Source organism: Sinocyclocheilus anshuiensis, unplaced genomic scaffold (genome assembly GCF_001515605.1).
Source record: "Sinocyclocheilus anshuiensis isolate Anshui unplaced genomic scaffold, SAMN03320099.WGS_v1.1 scaffold132, whole genome shotgun sequence".
Lineage (NCBI taxonomy): Eukaryota > Metazoa > Chordata > Actinopteri > Cypriniformes > Cyprinidae > Sinocyclocheilus > Sinocyclocheilus anshuiensis.
In genome coordinates, this window is record NW_015555730.1 from 757,263 (window position 1) to 771,037 (window position 13,775).

The following is a 13,775-nucleotide window of genomic DNA, read 5'->3' on the forward strand; positions in this document are numbered from 1 at the left end:
GTGTGAATTCTATTTTAGTTTGTTGCTGGCATTCTCTCGTCTTGCTTATACTGCTGTGGCTCCTAATCTCACACCATGGCTAACCACCAAATTGTTTATGTCTGGGCTAAATCATACAAATACTCCTGTTATGCATTTTTCTAAACGCCCTTATTTATTTTCTTCAGTAAAGTTTTGTGCCACACTGTGGCAGATATGTAGTAGAGCACTGTCCATGGTACTGAAATGACCAAAATAACCTCACAATCATAGTCTCTTTGGATGAAAGTGGCTTTATGAGGACCTGGATGGGAAAACCATGAGAAAATGGCTCAATCACTGAATCAAGACAACACAACTGTGCACATTTATCATGCACAAATGTCTATGGACTCTTTTTTATGAACATATTTGCAAGCCGCCAAATTCAGTCAACTTATTTAGTCATTTGTATTGCCTGTATTAATTTACAACCTTATTAATTGCTTTTAAATATTTAGAACATTTATTCCATTAGCTTTATATCTTAGGGTTTGTTGATTCTCACCCAAATAGCACAGTAAAACATTTTTCTTATACCACACCATAATACTCATGATGGTGCACAATGCAAACGTGTGCTGTGTAGTGTATAATTTTGATACTCTTCAGAATTTCAAAAGATAAAAAACTAATTTCAATCGTTATCTCATCCTACCTCTCTGAACACACATAATACATAAACACACAGCTTCTTGAGATGAGGGGATGCTTATGTCCTCACATTCATATGCTTCTGGTACAGCATAAAGTCATCTGGAATAGAATCTGTGCAATATACAAAAAGGGAGTTAATCTGAGACACTCAAACACTGTATTGAGCTGCATGTTCAAACAGCTGTCAAATTGACCCTCAGATGCTCAGAATGCATCCCAAATCATGCTACTAACCATTGCATCTATAGCCAAGATTAGACCATATGACGTTCTCCTGAGAGAAGCAGAAGATGCCCAGCCGCCCCCCTCTCATAGTTGTGTCTATCAGGACTCCTGAATCTGCCACCAGTGCTGTACCTTCATACAATCTTAATCTACACCATAGACATAGAGAATCCAGTCAAACTCTACACAATTTTTCCAAGTTTTAGTAGTAAGCAGTACTTGTTTTGTGTATCTCTTAAAAGTTTAAAGTCAGATTAGCTCTCACCGTATGTAGCCCACCTGTGGGCGGTGAGTGAGGTGCCAGCCATAGGAAGTTCTGTCCTTCCAACCCACATTCCTTGGGTCCTTCCAGAGCAAAGTAACTTCCCCTGGTGTGTCTCCTGTGTGCCACAGGGCATTACGCAGATACTCACCAGGACCTGTACGAGACTTCACTGCCTGGAAGAGTGAGGTAAAAAGAGAGACTGGGTGATGTATACACTACTTTTATATACTATACTTTTAAAATTAGCAAGATTTGTTTTTAAGGGGAATTAATACTTTTGTTCATCAAGGATGCTGAATAAATTGATAAAATGTGACTTTTAAGATTTTTAAATATTTTAAACTTTCCAGTATATCAAAGAATTCTAAAAAAAACGGTATTTTGTGGTTTCCACAAATATTTTAAGCAGCACAACTGGTTTCAACATTGATACTAAAAATCAGAAATGTTTATTGAGCAGAAAATTAGCATATTAGAATGATATCTGAAGGATCATGTGACACGGAAGACTGGAGTAATGATTCTGAAAATTCAGCTTTGCATCACAGGAATAAATTACATCTTAAATATACTATGTCCCAATCCCATTTTGCTCTCTTTTTCTCCACATTCCTGTCTCACATTCTTAAAAATGCAACACGTTTGACATTTCTGCAATACAATGCTTTATTTATCTGCCACAATAATATACTTTCCTTGCTTTGCTTTTCTCAGCAAGTATTCACATTTAATTGAGATTACACTGCATATCATGTGCATAGTTCGATTACATATTTTAAACAATTTCAATATGTATTTTGCGTTTCCTCTCACCTTAAGCTGTAGTCCAGGCTGAGCTGAGGCTTTGAAAGGTAAATTCTGCCAATATGTCTGTTCTGTCTGTTTCCACAACACCACATAGAAGCTGGAAGAGTCCTGATAGCCAAAGATGAATCCCACATAATCATCATCAGTGGCTGTGTTCACATGGATTGTTCCCTCAAAATCAACACCATTAAATGCTGTGTAGCCTAAATAAAGAATAAAGAGGTTAATACAGCCGTTGAGACACAGAGATGTATATATCAACCTGTTGGAAGTGAAGTAAATGTAAAAATCACAAATGCCAATTTTTATTTTATGGAGTCTCTATGAAAATGTGTTTACGTACGTACCCACAGCCAAACCAGGGTCGCTGTTCATGGTCTGCACAATCTCCATTCCCTAAAAAAAACACCAAAGCTGTTGTACAATACTTCACAGACATTGTCAACAATGTGCACAACAGTGTAGTAAAAGCTCAGAGACTAGCTGATAAAATAAAAGCCCAAAATTATAAAGTAAATGATAATTTAATGATCACCTTATTCAGTACCACCCAGTTGGGGTCGATCTGAGCATCTCCTTCCGGGTCGAGAATGACTGTCTGAAATGCCCTGAAATCTGTCATAGTGACCTCTGCACTTTCAGGGCATGCATCCATCAAGTCAGTCACCTTATCATTGTCAAAGTCTGTCTCACACATGTCACCAACCCCATTAGCTGATGGGAGAGAAGGTACGAAACAAACATGTTCATTTCTAGATTGGATCAGTAAGACAGTAAATAAATATGCTATAGATGTAAGGTGTCTTTGGAAAAGAATACTAGTATACTGGATACTGCATACTATTTTTTTTTTTTATGAAAAGTCTGCGAAACAGCACACATTATGTATGGTCCAGATATCATCTCAGAAATAAAAAGTTGTCATTTGTTTTAATCAAATTGTGTGTGTTCACTCCAGTCAAACTTAATTAACTCCAGAAGTCAGAGATAATACTTTTAGCAGTATGCTAGCATGCTTTTCCAAAATGCAGAATTAAGAATCAGACCATCAGTATCTTTTTGACTGGGGTTGGGAACAAGTCTGCAGTTATCTGGGCCGGGAGGAAGGATATCTGGAATTCCATCATTATCATCATCATCATCACACTCGTCCCCGATGCCATCATTATCTGAGTCCAGCTGAGAACTGTTGGGCACTTCAGGGCAGTTATCCCGCGTGTCCTGATAACCATCACCATCCCTACACACAGAGAATCATTTTCACTAGAGCTTTAAAGAATGAATGACAAGCGGATTTTGCTGAGTAATGAATCTCACCGCAAAAAGAACATTGAAACTGACATACACCAAAAGGAAACTAACTTAAATCAAGTATAACACTTTGAGAACAGTAAAAATCATTATACCTGTTCTTGGGTAAAATAAGTATTTATTTACACAGGTACTTACATGTCCTTGTTTGTATCACATACATCTCCCACCAAATCGTTGTCCATATCTGACTGCAAAAACAGCAAAATATGGAAATGAATCATTGAATTTGAAAAGCAGTGTGGTTGGAGTACCTGTCCCTTTGCCTTCACTGACTCAAGTGCCACTACTTGTTCAAAATCCAATCAACTTTATTTTATATATAATTTATGTGCCTTTTAATAATACTTATGGAAGAAATGTTGTTCTTGGTACATTTAACGTGATGTCATTCAAGTGCTCACCTCTTGTTAGCTCAACAACAGCAGTTTACCCTAACATGAACTACTGTATATGTAGTTATAAAATCAAACATTTCTGATTTAGTGATGGGTCAATCATGAATGATTTGTCTTGAGAAATATGATCAAAGTTTGCTTAAGTAGACGTGTTGTGGAACTTGTACTTCATGTGACAGCATCTAGATTATTGGGGTGCCGCAAGGTTCAGTGCTTGGACCTCTGCTTTTCTCAATATACACAACCTCACTGGGCACTATCATAAAAGCTTCTTCTACTATGACTTCTACACAGATGATACAGTTTTACATCATTCCAACCTGATGACCCCACTAGTTCAGCATGTATCTCTTCCTGCCTTTTTTTAGACATCTCAACCTACATGATGGACCTTCCGCTTTGTCCTTAAAGGCACCCCCTTTTCCCTTCCCTACCATTTTGCGTTAAGTACTTCTCTTTGTCTAACCTGCAATGGATCGTTGACCTCAGGACAGCTGTCGCACGCATCTCCTACACCATCTGCATCTCGGTCTGTCTGCATGGGGTTGGGTATCTTAGGACAGTTATCCAACACGTTAGGGATGCCTGTAAAAAAATAAAGTGGTGAAAACAGACGATGTGGTACAATGCTGTAAAACCACAGAACAGATGAAAGTGAATGGGACTGACCATCTCCATCAATATCATTGTCACAGATGTCTCCCTTGCCATTGCCATCAGTATCAAGCTGATCTCCATTGGGAACGTTGGGGCAGTTATCACAAGCATCGCCATAGGAGTCTGTGTCAGAGTTCTGCTGGTCCTTATTGGGTACCAGACGACAGTTGTCCTGAAAAATTTAAATAGCTACTGCTTAAGAATGTGTCATTATGAAGAACTTGTTTCTACATAAATAAAAAAAGACATTTTGAAGGACATCAGCCAAAGTGAAAACAGTTTGGTATCCAATGATTGTTCAAATATTTTTACAATTCTTCACAACTTGATCAGCAACCTCAACATTTTTAATTCCATCTCCGTCTGCATCCTCGTCACATTGATCACCAATCCCATCTCCATCTGTGTCCTCTTGCCCAGAGTTTGGGGTATTTGCACAGTTGTCCTGCACAGGGATATTCAATTTATTATTATTATTCAAGGAATATTAAATTTTATATGCATATTATACCAAAATTGTTAAGAAATCACAACAGAAATTAAAGTATATGTGTTTTACTGAAGGAAGGCTGTCATCAGTTAAGCAGAAAACCATTCTAAGCAATTAATTGGACAAATTCATGAAAAGTCATGTTATTTTTTTAACGCATAAAACCTACTTGCAATCCAATTTAACAGGTGCTATTTGGACTGCTATTACGCTGCAACATGCAATTCATTCTTAGTGAATTCCCTCCTAAAATCACTGTAAAATGAGTATGTACCGCTCTGCAGTGTTTGTCGTTGTCAATGCATGGAAGAGGCCCATCAGGATAACCATCAATGTCTGAGTCTGGACCACAGGTGTTCCCATTACCTGCCCAGCCAACGTTACACTGCAAGACACAAAATGAAGAGAAAAATCAGCCATTTGGACAATTCTGGGTTGTTCTTTTTGAGCTTTTTTAAAAGAAGCAAATAAGTAATGCAAAACATTACAAGAAAACAAGAATTTGTTGTCTCACTTAAGAGCTGCATGTACTTGTACACAAATGCAAGATTTTGGATTCAACATTTCCAAGTAGGAAATTATCTATCTGGCTTTATTATGAAGTTTTTAGAGTTTTTAGATTCTCACCACACAGGAAATGTCACTGTTGCGGCCCATCATACAGTGTGCATTCACATCACAGGGGTTATAGCCCAGAGTTTCACACGTCCTCCTTGCAAAACAGCCTGCAGTCTGATTACCCACAAATCCAGCTTTACACTGGCCACACTTGAACGATCCCTATAAAAAGAGAGCAGTCAGTTTGGTAGTAGTACATTCATGTTTCATCACTTATGGCTGCTCTGCTTGACTTGCCGATTCTAGTGCTTTTTAATTTATATGCAAATTTTGACAGTTTACTCACCACTGTATTTATACAGACTGAGTTGGGCACACAGGCAACAGAGTGCTCAGCACACTCATCAATATCAACACATTCCTGAAAAAATAAACAACATTCCCACAGTAAAAGCCTATTCACTTCGATGTAAAATTCTGTTGTAATTGAATTTTGATACTTTTTACCTGCTTGTGGCTCTTGGCAAACTCAACACCAACCCCCCTGAGTGTTGGACCAGTGAATCCTATGGGACAGGACTCACAGGTGAAGCCTTTAGCTGTGTTCACACACAACTCTGCAGAAAAACAGGGCTGAGCAGTACACTAGGACAAAGAGAGGTATTGAGAGAATAAGAAAAGTGAAAAATTGTTTTGAATTGTATTGAATGTGCACTTGGTAGTGTATTTCAAATCTTAAAAGTTTATTAAAAATTTACTTAAGATGATATGATATTAATGAAATAAAAGGCCACTTATAGAGAACTTATAGAGAGGACACTTTTATGTTTCTTAACACACCTAAAAGTGCACTTTGTAATAATGTCAAATTAAGTTTTACTTTAAAATACATTTTAAATTTTTACTAAAGCACATGTTAAGTACTTGATTATAATTTTACCGATAATATTCAGTATTACATTTAAAGTTAAAGGGGTCCTATTATGCTTTTTCACTTTTCAACTTTAGTTAGTCTGTAATGTTGCTGTTTGAGCATAAAAAAGATCTGCAAAGTTACAAAGCTCAAAGTCCACTTCAAAAGGAGATGTTTTATTTAACAGAAATCACTTTTCAAAAACTACAACGAACGGCTCGTTTGGACTACAATGCATATTTTCCGGGATTTTTCATAAAACAAAAATCGACGAATGGGACTTAGAGTGGTTACAATCATCCGGGTTTAAATCGCACTCAAATTTATTTGATTTTGACGCAGTATTTACACTGAAGCTGGCAGGCGGCTATGGTAAAGGCCGTGACATTTCCCGACCAGGCGCCGAGTGCTGCCAATCACAGCACACACTGGCCCAGCTAACCAATCACAGTACACCCCCAAAACAAAATCAAGACTTTGTAAAAGAGTATAATAGGACCCCTTTAATATATTTTAAATGTACTAAAATGCAAGTTAATTGTTTCAAATGTCTACTAACATTTAAATATATGAAATACAATTTTCAATAGAAATGACATTAAAGTAAATGTAGTTTTTTTACAGTACATTCAGCAGTAGACTGTATCCATATTTCAAAGAAAATAAAATTATGAAATTACATATAAAGATGTATTTAAGTCCTACTTAAGTGGGTCAAAAAAAGCAAACAAAAATTCAGCTAACTGCATTCAATATAATGTAACAGTATAATTGAATTGCAATGAACAGACAATACAGTGTCGAAACACATTACACTCAATTTGCATATAAGTATACTATAAAGTCCATTAATTCTATAATAAGTACTCTTTTTAAAAGTACTTTTTCACAGGGGCATGACTCAGGTAATAAAATGAAAAATAATAATAATAATAATAATATGCTGTCTGCAGGAACCTCATCAATGTCCTGGCAGTGTGTTCCGTTTCCAGTCATGCCCTCTGGACAGGGGCCGCACTGATATCCTGGGTACATCGTGCTCTCCATGCAGCTCACAGCGTTATAGCAGGGGTTAGGATGACATCGGGACTGAGGCTCATGGAATCCTGATAAACAGAGAGAGACACACATACAGATTACCCTTATATCACAACAATCTTCAGACATGTTTATCAAAACATGATCTGCCATCTCCAAGCTCTTACTCCATCCCTTACCACACACTTGACATTCAAGAATAGTGTTTCTGATGAGAGACATCTCTTTTGTCTGAAAACACATCAAAGTAGAAAGAATTAAATTTGATAAAATGCAATGTCCCAATTAAAAACAGAAGTATGTAATAAAATATATATCCTCCAATCCAAGCGTAATATGCAGAGACAACTATAGTTAAGTGATTTGTGAAAACTATTCCTGTGAGCCACATAATCTCATATTCAATTATAGGGCTGATGAAGACATCTAAGCCTGTTCCTATTTTCATCCTCATTCATTCATTCCTCTCTCTATGGTGTTCTCTTACCTGTTCTCTGATATCCTCTCTCAGCTCTCCCATGATCTGGTTAAAGATGATCAACTGTCCGATCAGAGCTTTGGTGTGATCACCTGGCCACATTATTATCACAGAAAAGCATTACAGACATGAAAATAATTCAGCTGTAATACATTCACATATGATTGAATCTTTGTTAATATTTACCGAGGATGGCATTAATGTCACTGCCTACTGTAAAGAAACAACAGTCACATTTTATCGAAAGTTTCTAGTTCAAAAACAAATAAATATATTTATACTTCTGATCAAACATTTGGGGTTGGTAAGAGTTTTTTTAATGTTTTTGAAAGAAGTCTTTCATGTTCACCAAGGTGGCATTTATTTGATCAAAAACACAGTAAAACAGCAATATTTTAAAATATTGTTACAATTTGAAATAGCTGTTTTCTATGTGAATATGCTGTAAAATGTAATTTATTTCTGTTATGCTAAAGTTGAATTTTCAGCATCGTTACTCCAGTGTCACATGATCTTTCAGAAATCATTCTAATATGATGATTTGCTACTCAAGAAACATTTATGCTTATTATCAATGTTGAAAACAGTTGTTATGCTGCTTCATATTTTTGTGGCAACTGTGACACTTTTTCCAGGATTCTTTGAATCAAAAGAACATTATTTATTTTAAATTGAAATATTTTCTAACATAATAAATATCTTTACTGTCACTTTGATCCATTTTAAAGCATCCTTGCTTAATAAGAGTATTAAAAAATCCTACTGACCCCAAACTTTTTTCTACAGTTTTCTACAGTTTTTCCTCATTTTCAAAATGTATGAATTGTTTGTAGGAATAATATCTGTGGAATTTCTGCATTGCCACAAGAGGGCAGTATGATGACATGACACTGTTCGTAATGGAATATTATACTGAGCAGAATGTATTTTTAAATACAGTGTGTGAAAAACATTACAAGTTCTCCTTATGCTGTCAGAATAGTGCTTACCTGCATTGCTTATAGCTGAATCTCCTTGGAATGGACAGTCAATGAGAAGACCAGCTGTAGCGAGAGAGCCTCCGAGAGCTAGTTTAACAGACTCTATTGAACCCTAAAATATATACATATATGAAACATATTCAATACTAGCACATTTACATGCTTCCTCATCCCTCTTCTTACACACTTTAACACACTGACCTTCACACAGGCTAATTGACACCTATCATTTAAACAGAGCAGTGAGTCAGGTGATGCAAAATCAAACATCCATGGTCTGTTACAACAACGGTTGTACTAAACACATTTACTAGGATGTCTGCACAACTTTGCATATGTATATTGAAGACAACACTAATTAGATATTTACATTGGTTCATACAAATCTCTATGCTAGGTTGTGAGTGGTGGCAAAGGCAAATGGATTTGATTTAAAAGAGCCCACCTCTGAGTTTCTATGATATTTTGGTCTGTATGGCTCGAGTTGCTCTTTTTAAGTCTATGAGACTTTTCTAACCAGTTTTACTGTCTGCCAGCTCAAATAATTAAGTCACTTAAAAAGCACAAATCACACAATTTGAAATATCATTTATGAGGTGTGCATCTACTGTAAAGGGATAGTTCACCCAAAAATTAAAATTCTGTAATTTACTCGTTCATCCACTGAAATTCCACATAAACAAAATGGTCACACATTAAAAAGCACAAAAAGCTATTTTAGCGTACAGCATAATCCACATAAAGCCTAATCCATATTAGTGGCCTCTGAAGATGTATGACTAAAAGTCTAAATTAGATCTGTTCGTCATATAAAGTGATCTCTTTAGACTTGGATTAAACTGCTCAATTCTTATGGATTATGTTAACAATGTCTTTATAATATCAATGAACATTTTAAGTTTTAGTTGTGTGGACTTTCAATGGAAGGACAGAAATCTTTCAGGTTTCACTAAAAATATCTTCATTTGTGTTTTTCGAAAAGATGAACAAAGTCTTATAGGTTTGGAACATAAAGTATCATGACATAAACTATCCCTTTAAATTTGCTGTACAGTTACTTTGACTCACATTGACTGCATGACAAAAAAACGATCATTAATTGTTGACCTAAATGAATCACCTGTATCCTGGCATAAGATTTCTGTCCGGTGCGAACATCCAAATATTCTGCCTTTGATGGAAGCCCGACAAATGAAGGGAGGCCCTGAGCAGAGTCCACCAAACGGCAGTTTACGTAAAGCTCTAGGTTTATGTGACTGCGTCTCAGTCCACTCATTCTGAGTATAAGTGATTGGGTGCGTCCCTCAGCGAGGACTGGGTTTTGTAAATTGACAGCATGAGCTTTTCCATCAGAGCACAAGTATCGAACCAGTACTGAGGAGAGAAAGGAGAAGTGATCTTTCCAAAGACATGAATCATAAGCAAATATCGACTTATAGAGCACCTAATGACATTTGAGGAAATGTTAGCAAATGACCCAAAAAGAGCTTACATTTGTTGATATTGCCTACAACAGCAACCTCCAGGTATTTCTTGTTGTCCTCTTTATCATAGAGACCGAACAATACGCCGCTGAGTTTGGGTGGCAGCATGAAGGTGGAGGTGATGTACAGATCTCCTACCGTCTGCAGCGCTCCAGACAGACTCTCTATAGCTGCAGCTGTCTGACGTGCATCATGGAGCTCCAATACATTAATCACTGGAAGAAAGAGTATAGATTTTAAGGCTAAATCACATGCGCAGATAACCTGTGCAGTAACATGTATGATTTTATGAACGAGAAACTTTTGGAGAATGCTTGAAAACACAAATGTGGACGGAGAGTGTTTTGAAATCAGGCTTCAAATCCAGACTAATGTTAATTACTGCATTTAGATTAATATATAGGCATAGTATATTTGTTTGCTTCAGGCCGGTATTACTATATAGACAAATAGTCTGAATAGTAATAGTCTACCTTTTTCAACTAACTAGTAAAGTAACACATTACTTTTTAATCTACAGTTACTTTGTCAAATAAGCAACTCCAGTTACTTTGTTTTCCCGTTTATTGACTGACATGTGAACGTGATATATCAAAATGAATAAAAACTGTGAAATGCAAACTCAGAATGACATAAACCTGTCATAACTAAATATGTTAAATAACATATATATCCTTTATGTATTTAATCCTATTTGTCTTTGCTGCTGACCTCCGATTATCCAATTCTACCACATGAATAAGCAAAAATTTAGATTTGTAAGACTTTACATAAGCATAACATTTGTGTTTCACTCTTTTATTGCTGAAGAGTGTTGAACTTTCTTCTCCTGCGTCCTATTATTATATAACCTAACATGGTGATTTTTGGCTTCTCTCTAAACTGTACAGAGTTGTTGACTTTTAAGCAAGTGACCTTTTTCAAGTTACGGGAAATAATAATTAGAAAATTATTTGATTTGATTATAGGCCTATTATATTCATGCTGCAATGCATGCTGGGAACTCACAAACTCTTAACATTTCAGTATATTGTTCAATCTGAAATTCTTTGTTCAGAAACCTTTGACTAGTTGGGATAACTTTTGGGGGATTCTGTTGGTGAAACATGGGCTCTTATGTAATTTCATGTTCTTAGTATTTATGACTTAAAAGGTCCCATAAACTGGAAAATATGTAGCCTAGTTACTTTTACAGTGCAAGCCACAAACTAAACTGAAGCTGGCTCTATTCCTCTAGATAAAGGATATTTTACCTTTATTTCTTGTCCCTATAGTTCTACTGGTAGGCTATATCAGTGGTTCCCAACCCTGGTCCTGGAGGCACCCCAACACTGCACGTTTTGCATGTCTACTTAATCAAACACACCTGATTCAGGTCATCAGCTCATTAGTAGAGACTCCAAGATTTGAAATTGGTGTGTCAGAGAAAGGAGACATGCAAAATGTGCAGTGTTGGGGTGCCTCAAGGACCAGGGTTGGGAACCACTGGGCTATATGCAAAGCTCGTTAATGGAAGGAGGCACATTCTTATTTTTACTTAATTGTTTTTATAAATATTTCTCTATATAAACATCATTCAGTCAATTATTTCTTGTGCAAATTAGTTTTTTTTATATATATGTATAACATTTTACATTTATATGCACTTTCATTCGAGGAAAGATGTGCAATAAAAAATTAACCAGAGTTACATGCCATAATAACAAATGTCCATTAAAGAGGCAAATGTCCATATCTAGGGGGCATATATTGCCCCTTAATAAATAGTTCATTTCTGACAATCAATGTTTGTATGGATAACAGCTTCCATTTACATGTCATTATCTCATTGTTCGAGCACTGAGGGAAGCATGAAATGAGACAATAAAGGACAATTTGGGTTATGAATTAATGGTTTAACAGCACAACAACTAACCAGATGACCACTTGGTCACCAAGAATGTGAGAGCAATGAACTTAGCCTACACCATCACTTCATTGTCAAAACGAACTTAAGAAAAGCAGCGTTACAGTCCAATGGAAATAACAACAACATTCAAATCATATTACATTTTAATATGTAGCCTACTGTATGATTTAAAATAAAAAGGCCACCTTTAAATTCCGACGATTCGGAGAAGTGTCCAAACGCAACGTACAGGACAAGCAGATTTGGCACAATTTTCCTCAACTCCATCCTCTTGAACCAAATCCAGCAGATATTGTTTAATGACCCGATTAGAATATAATCCAGTTAAATTCCCGTTTCCCAAAGACGCGACCAGCTTCCAAGAGCCTCATAACATCACATAACCCCGCTGAGTCTCTGTGACCTGAACGGCCCGGGGCTCAAAGTGTCTGGAGGCTCCTCCGAGGCTCTGCAGCGCTCCACACTTTCTGTCCCAAATGAGAAACAGAAGTTGAGCAGCAGCGACGGCAGGGGAGAGATAACGAGCCTTGTCTATCAACTCACAAGTATTTACTGCGGCTCTCTCCCGCTGCGCCTTCAGTTCATACTGCACTGAGCTCCTCTTGGATTGAATTTCACCGCACAAATGAAAATATCTTTCAAAGTTTTTGTTTCTGAGACTAAAAATAAATCTACCGAGTTTGGGTTTTGTGAATGAAGCATATACTACGCCCAGAGTACAAAATAAAGCTATGAGAAAGCTTTTGAGATAATTTAGAGGGCGGGATCCGTTGGTGCTCAATTCGCTTGTCTTATTTAGTCTATTAATTAATTATAGTGTGCTTCCTTGCTTGTGTTTTAAATTGGTTAATGACATTAAACTTATTTTGTCAATGTTTTGTAGCGTCTGGTAAACGCAAACTTCCCTTCAGCATTGGCGTTTGTTTGGCGCCAAAAAAACACGCTTTGACTAACTTGTAAATGTGACCCTGGACCATAAAACCATCATAAGGGTCAATTTTTTGAAATTGAGATTTATCTGAACATAAAAGCTGAATAAATAAGCTTTCCATTGGTGTATGGTTTTAGAATGGGACAATATTTGGCTGAGATACAACTATTTGAAAATCTGAGGGTGCCAAAAAAAAAAAAAAAATCTAATTATTGAGAAATTCGCCTTAAAAGTTGTCAAAATTAAGTTCTCAGCAATGCATAGTCTATTACCCTGCTGAAAAAAAACAGCATATGCTGGTTAGGTATGTTTTGACGCTGGGATGCTGGTTTAAGCTGGTCCTTTGCTGGTTTATGCTGGTCCTTTGCTGGTTTAAACTGGTCCTTTGCTGGTTTAAGCTGGTCCTTTGCTGGTTTATGCTGGTCCTTTGCTGGTTTAAACTGGTCCTTTGCTGGTTTAAGCTGGTCCTTTGCTGGTTTATGCTGGTCCTTTGCTGGTTTAAACTGGTCCTTTGCTGGTTTAAGCTGGTCCTTTGCTGGTTTATGCTGGTCCTTTGCTGGTTTAAACTGGTCCTTTGCTGGTTTAAGCTGGTCCTTTGCTGGTTTATGCTGGTCCTTTGCTGGTTTAAACTGGTCCTTTGCTGGTTTAAGCTGGTC

The 13,775-nt window shown here is 36.8% G+C and overlaps 1 protein-coding gene across 1 annotated transcript; it reads right to left on the minus strand.

Annotated features, from left to right (window-relative positions):
* Window positions 1–68: 68 nt before the first annotated feature.
* On the minus strand, window positions 69–12,650 carry thbs3b (thrombospondin 3b). Its single transcript, XM_016466262.1, has 23 exons — window positions 12,374–12,650; window positions 10,288–10,494; window positions 9,916–10,169; window positions 8,805–8,907; window positions 8,002–8,028; window positions 7,825–7,907; window positions 7,517–7,568; window positions 7,257–7,405; window positions 5,894–6,031; window positions 5,733–5,807; window positions 5,456–5,608; window positions 5,103–5,213; window positions 4,676–4,783; window positions 4,351–4,510; window positions 4,148–4,266; window positions 3,422–3,474; window positions 3,019–3,212; window positions 2,508–2,686; window positions 2,320–2,368; window positions 1,979–2,175; window positions 1,166–1,338; window positions 910–1,049; window positions 69–786 (listed from the first exon to the last, which is right to left on the minus strand). Exons 1-23 carry the CDS (start codon window positions 12,453–12,455, stop codon window positions 731–733), a joined length of 2,862 nt encoding a protein of 953 aa, XP_016321748.1. The 5' UTR covers window positions 12,456–12,650; the 3' UTR covers window positions 69–730.
* Window positions 12,651–13,775: the final 1,125 nt, after the last annotated feature.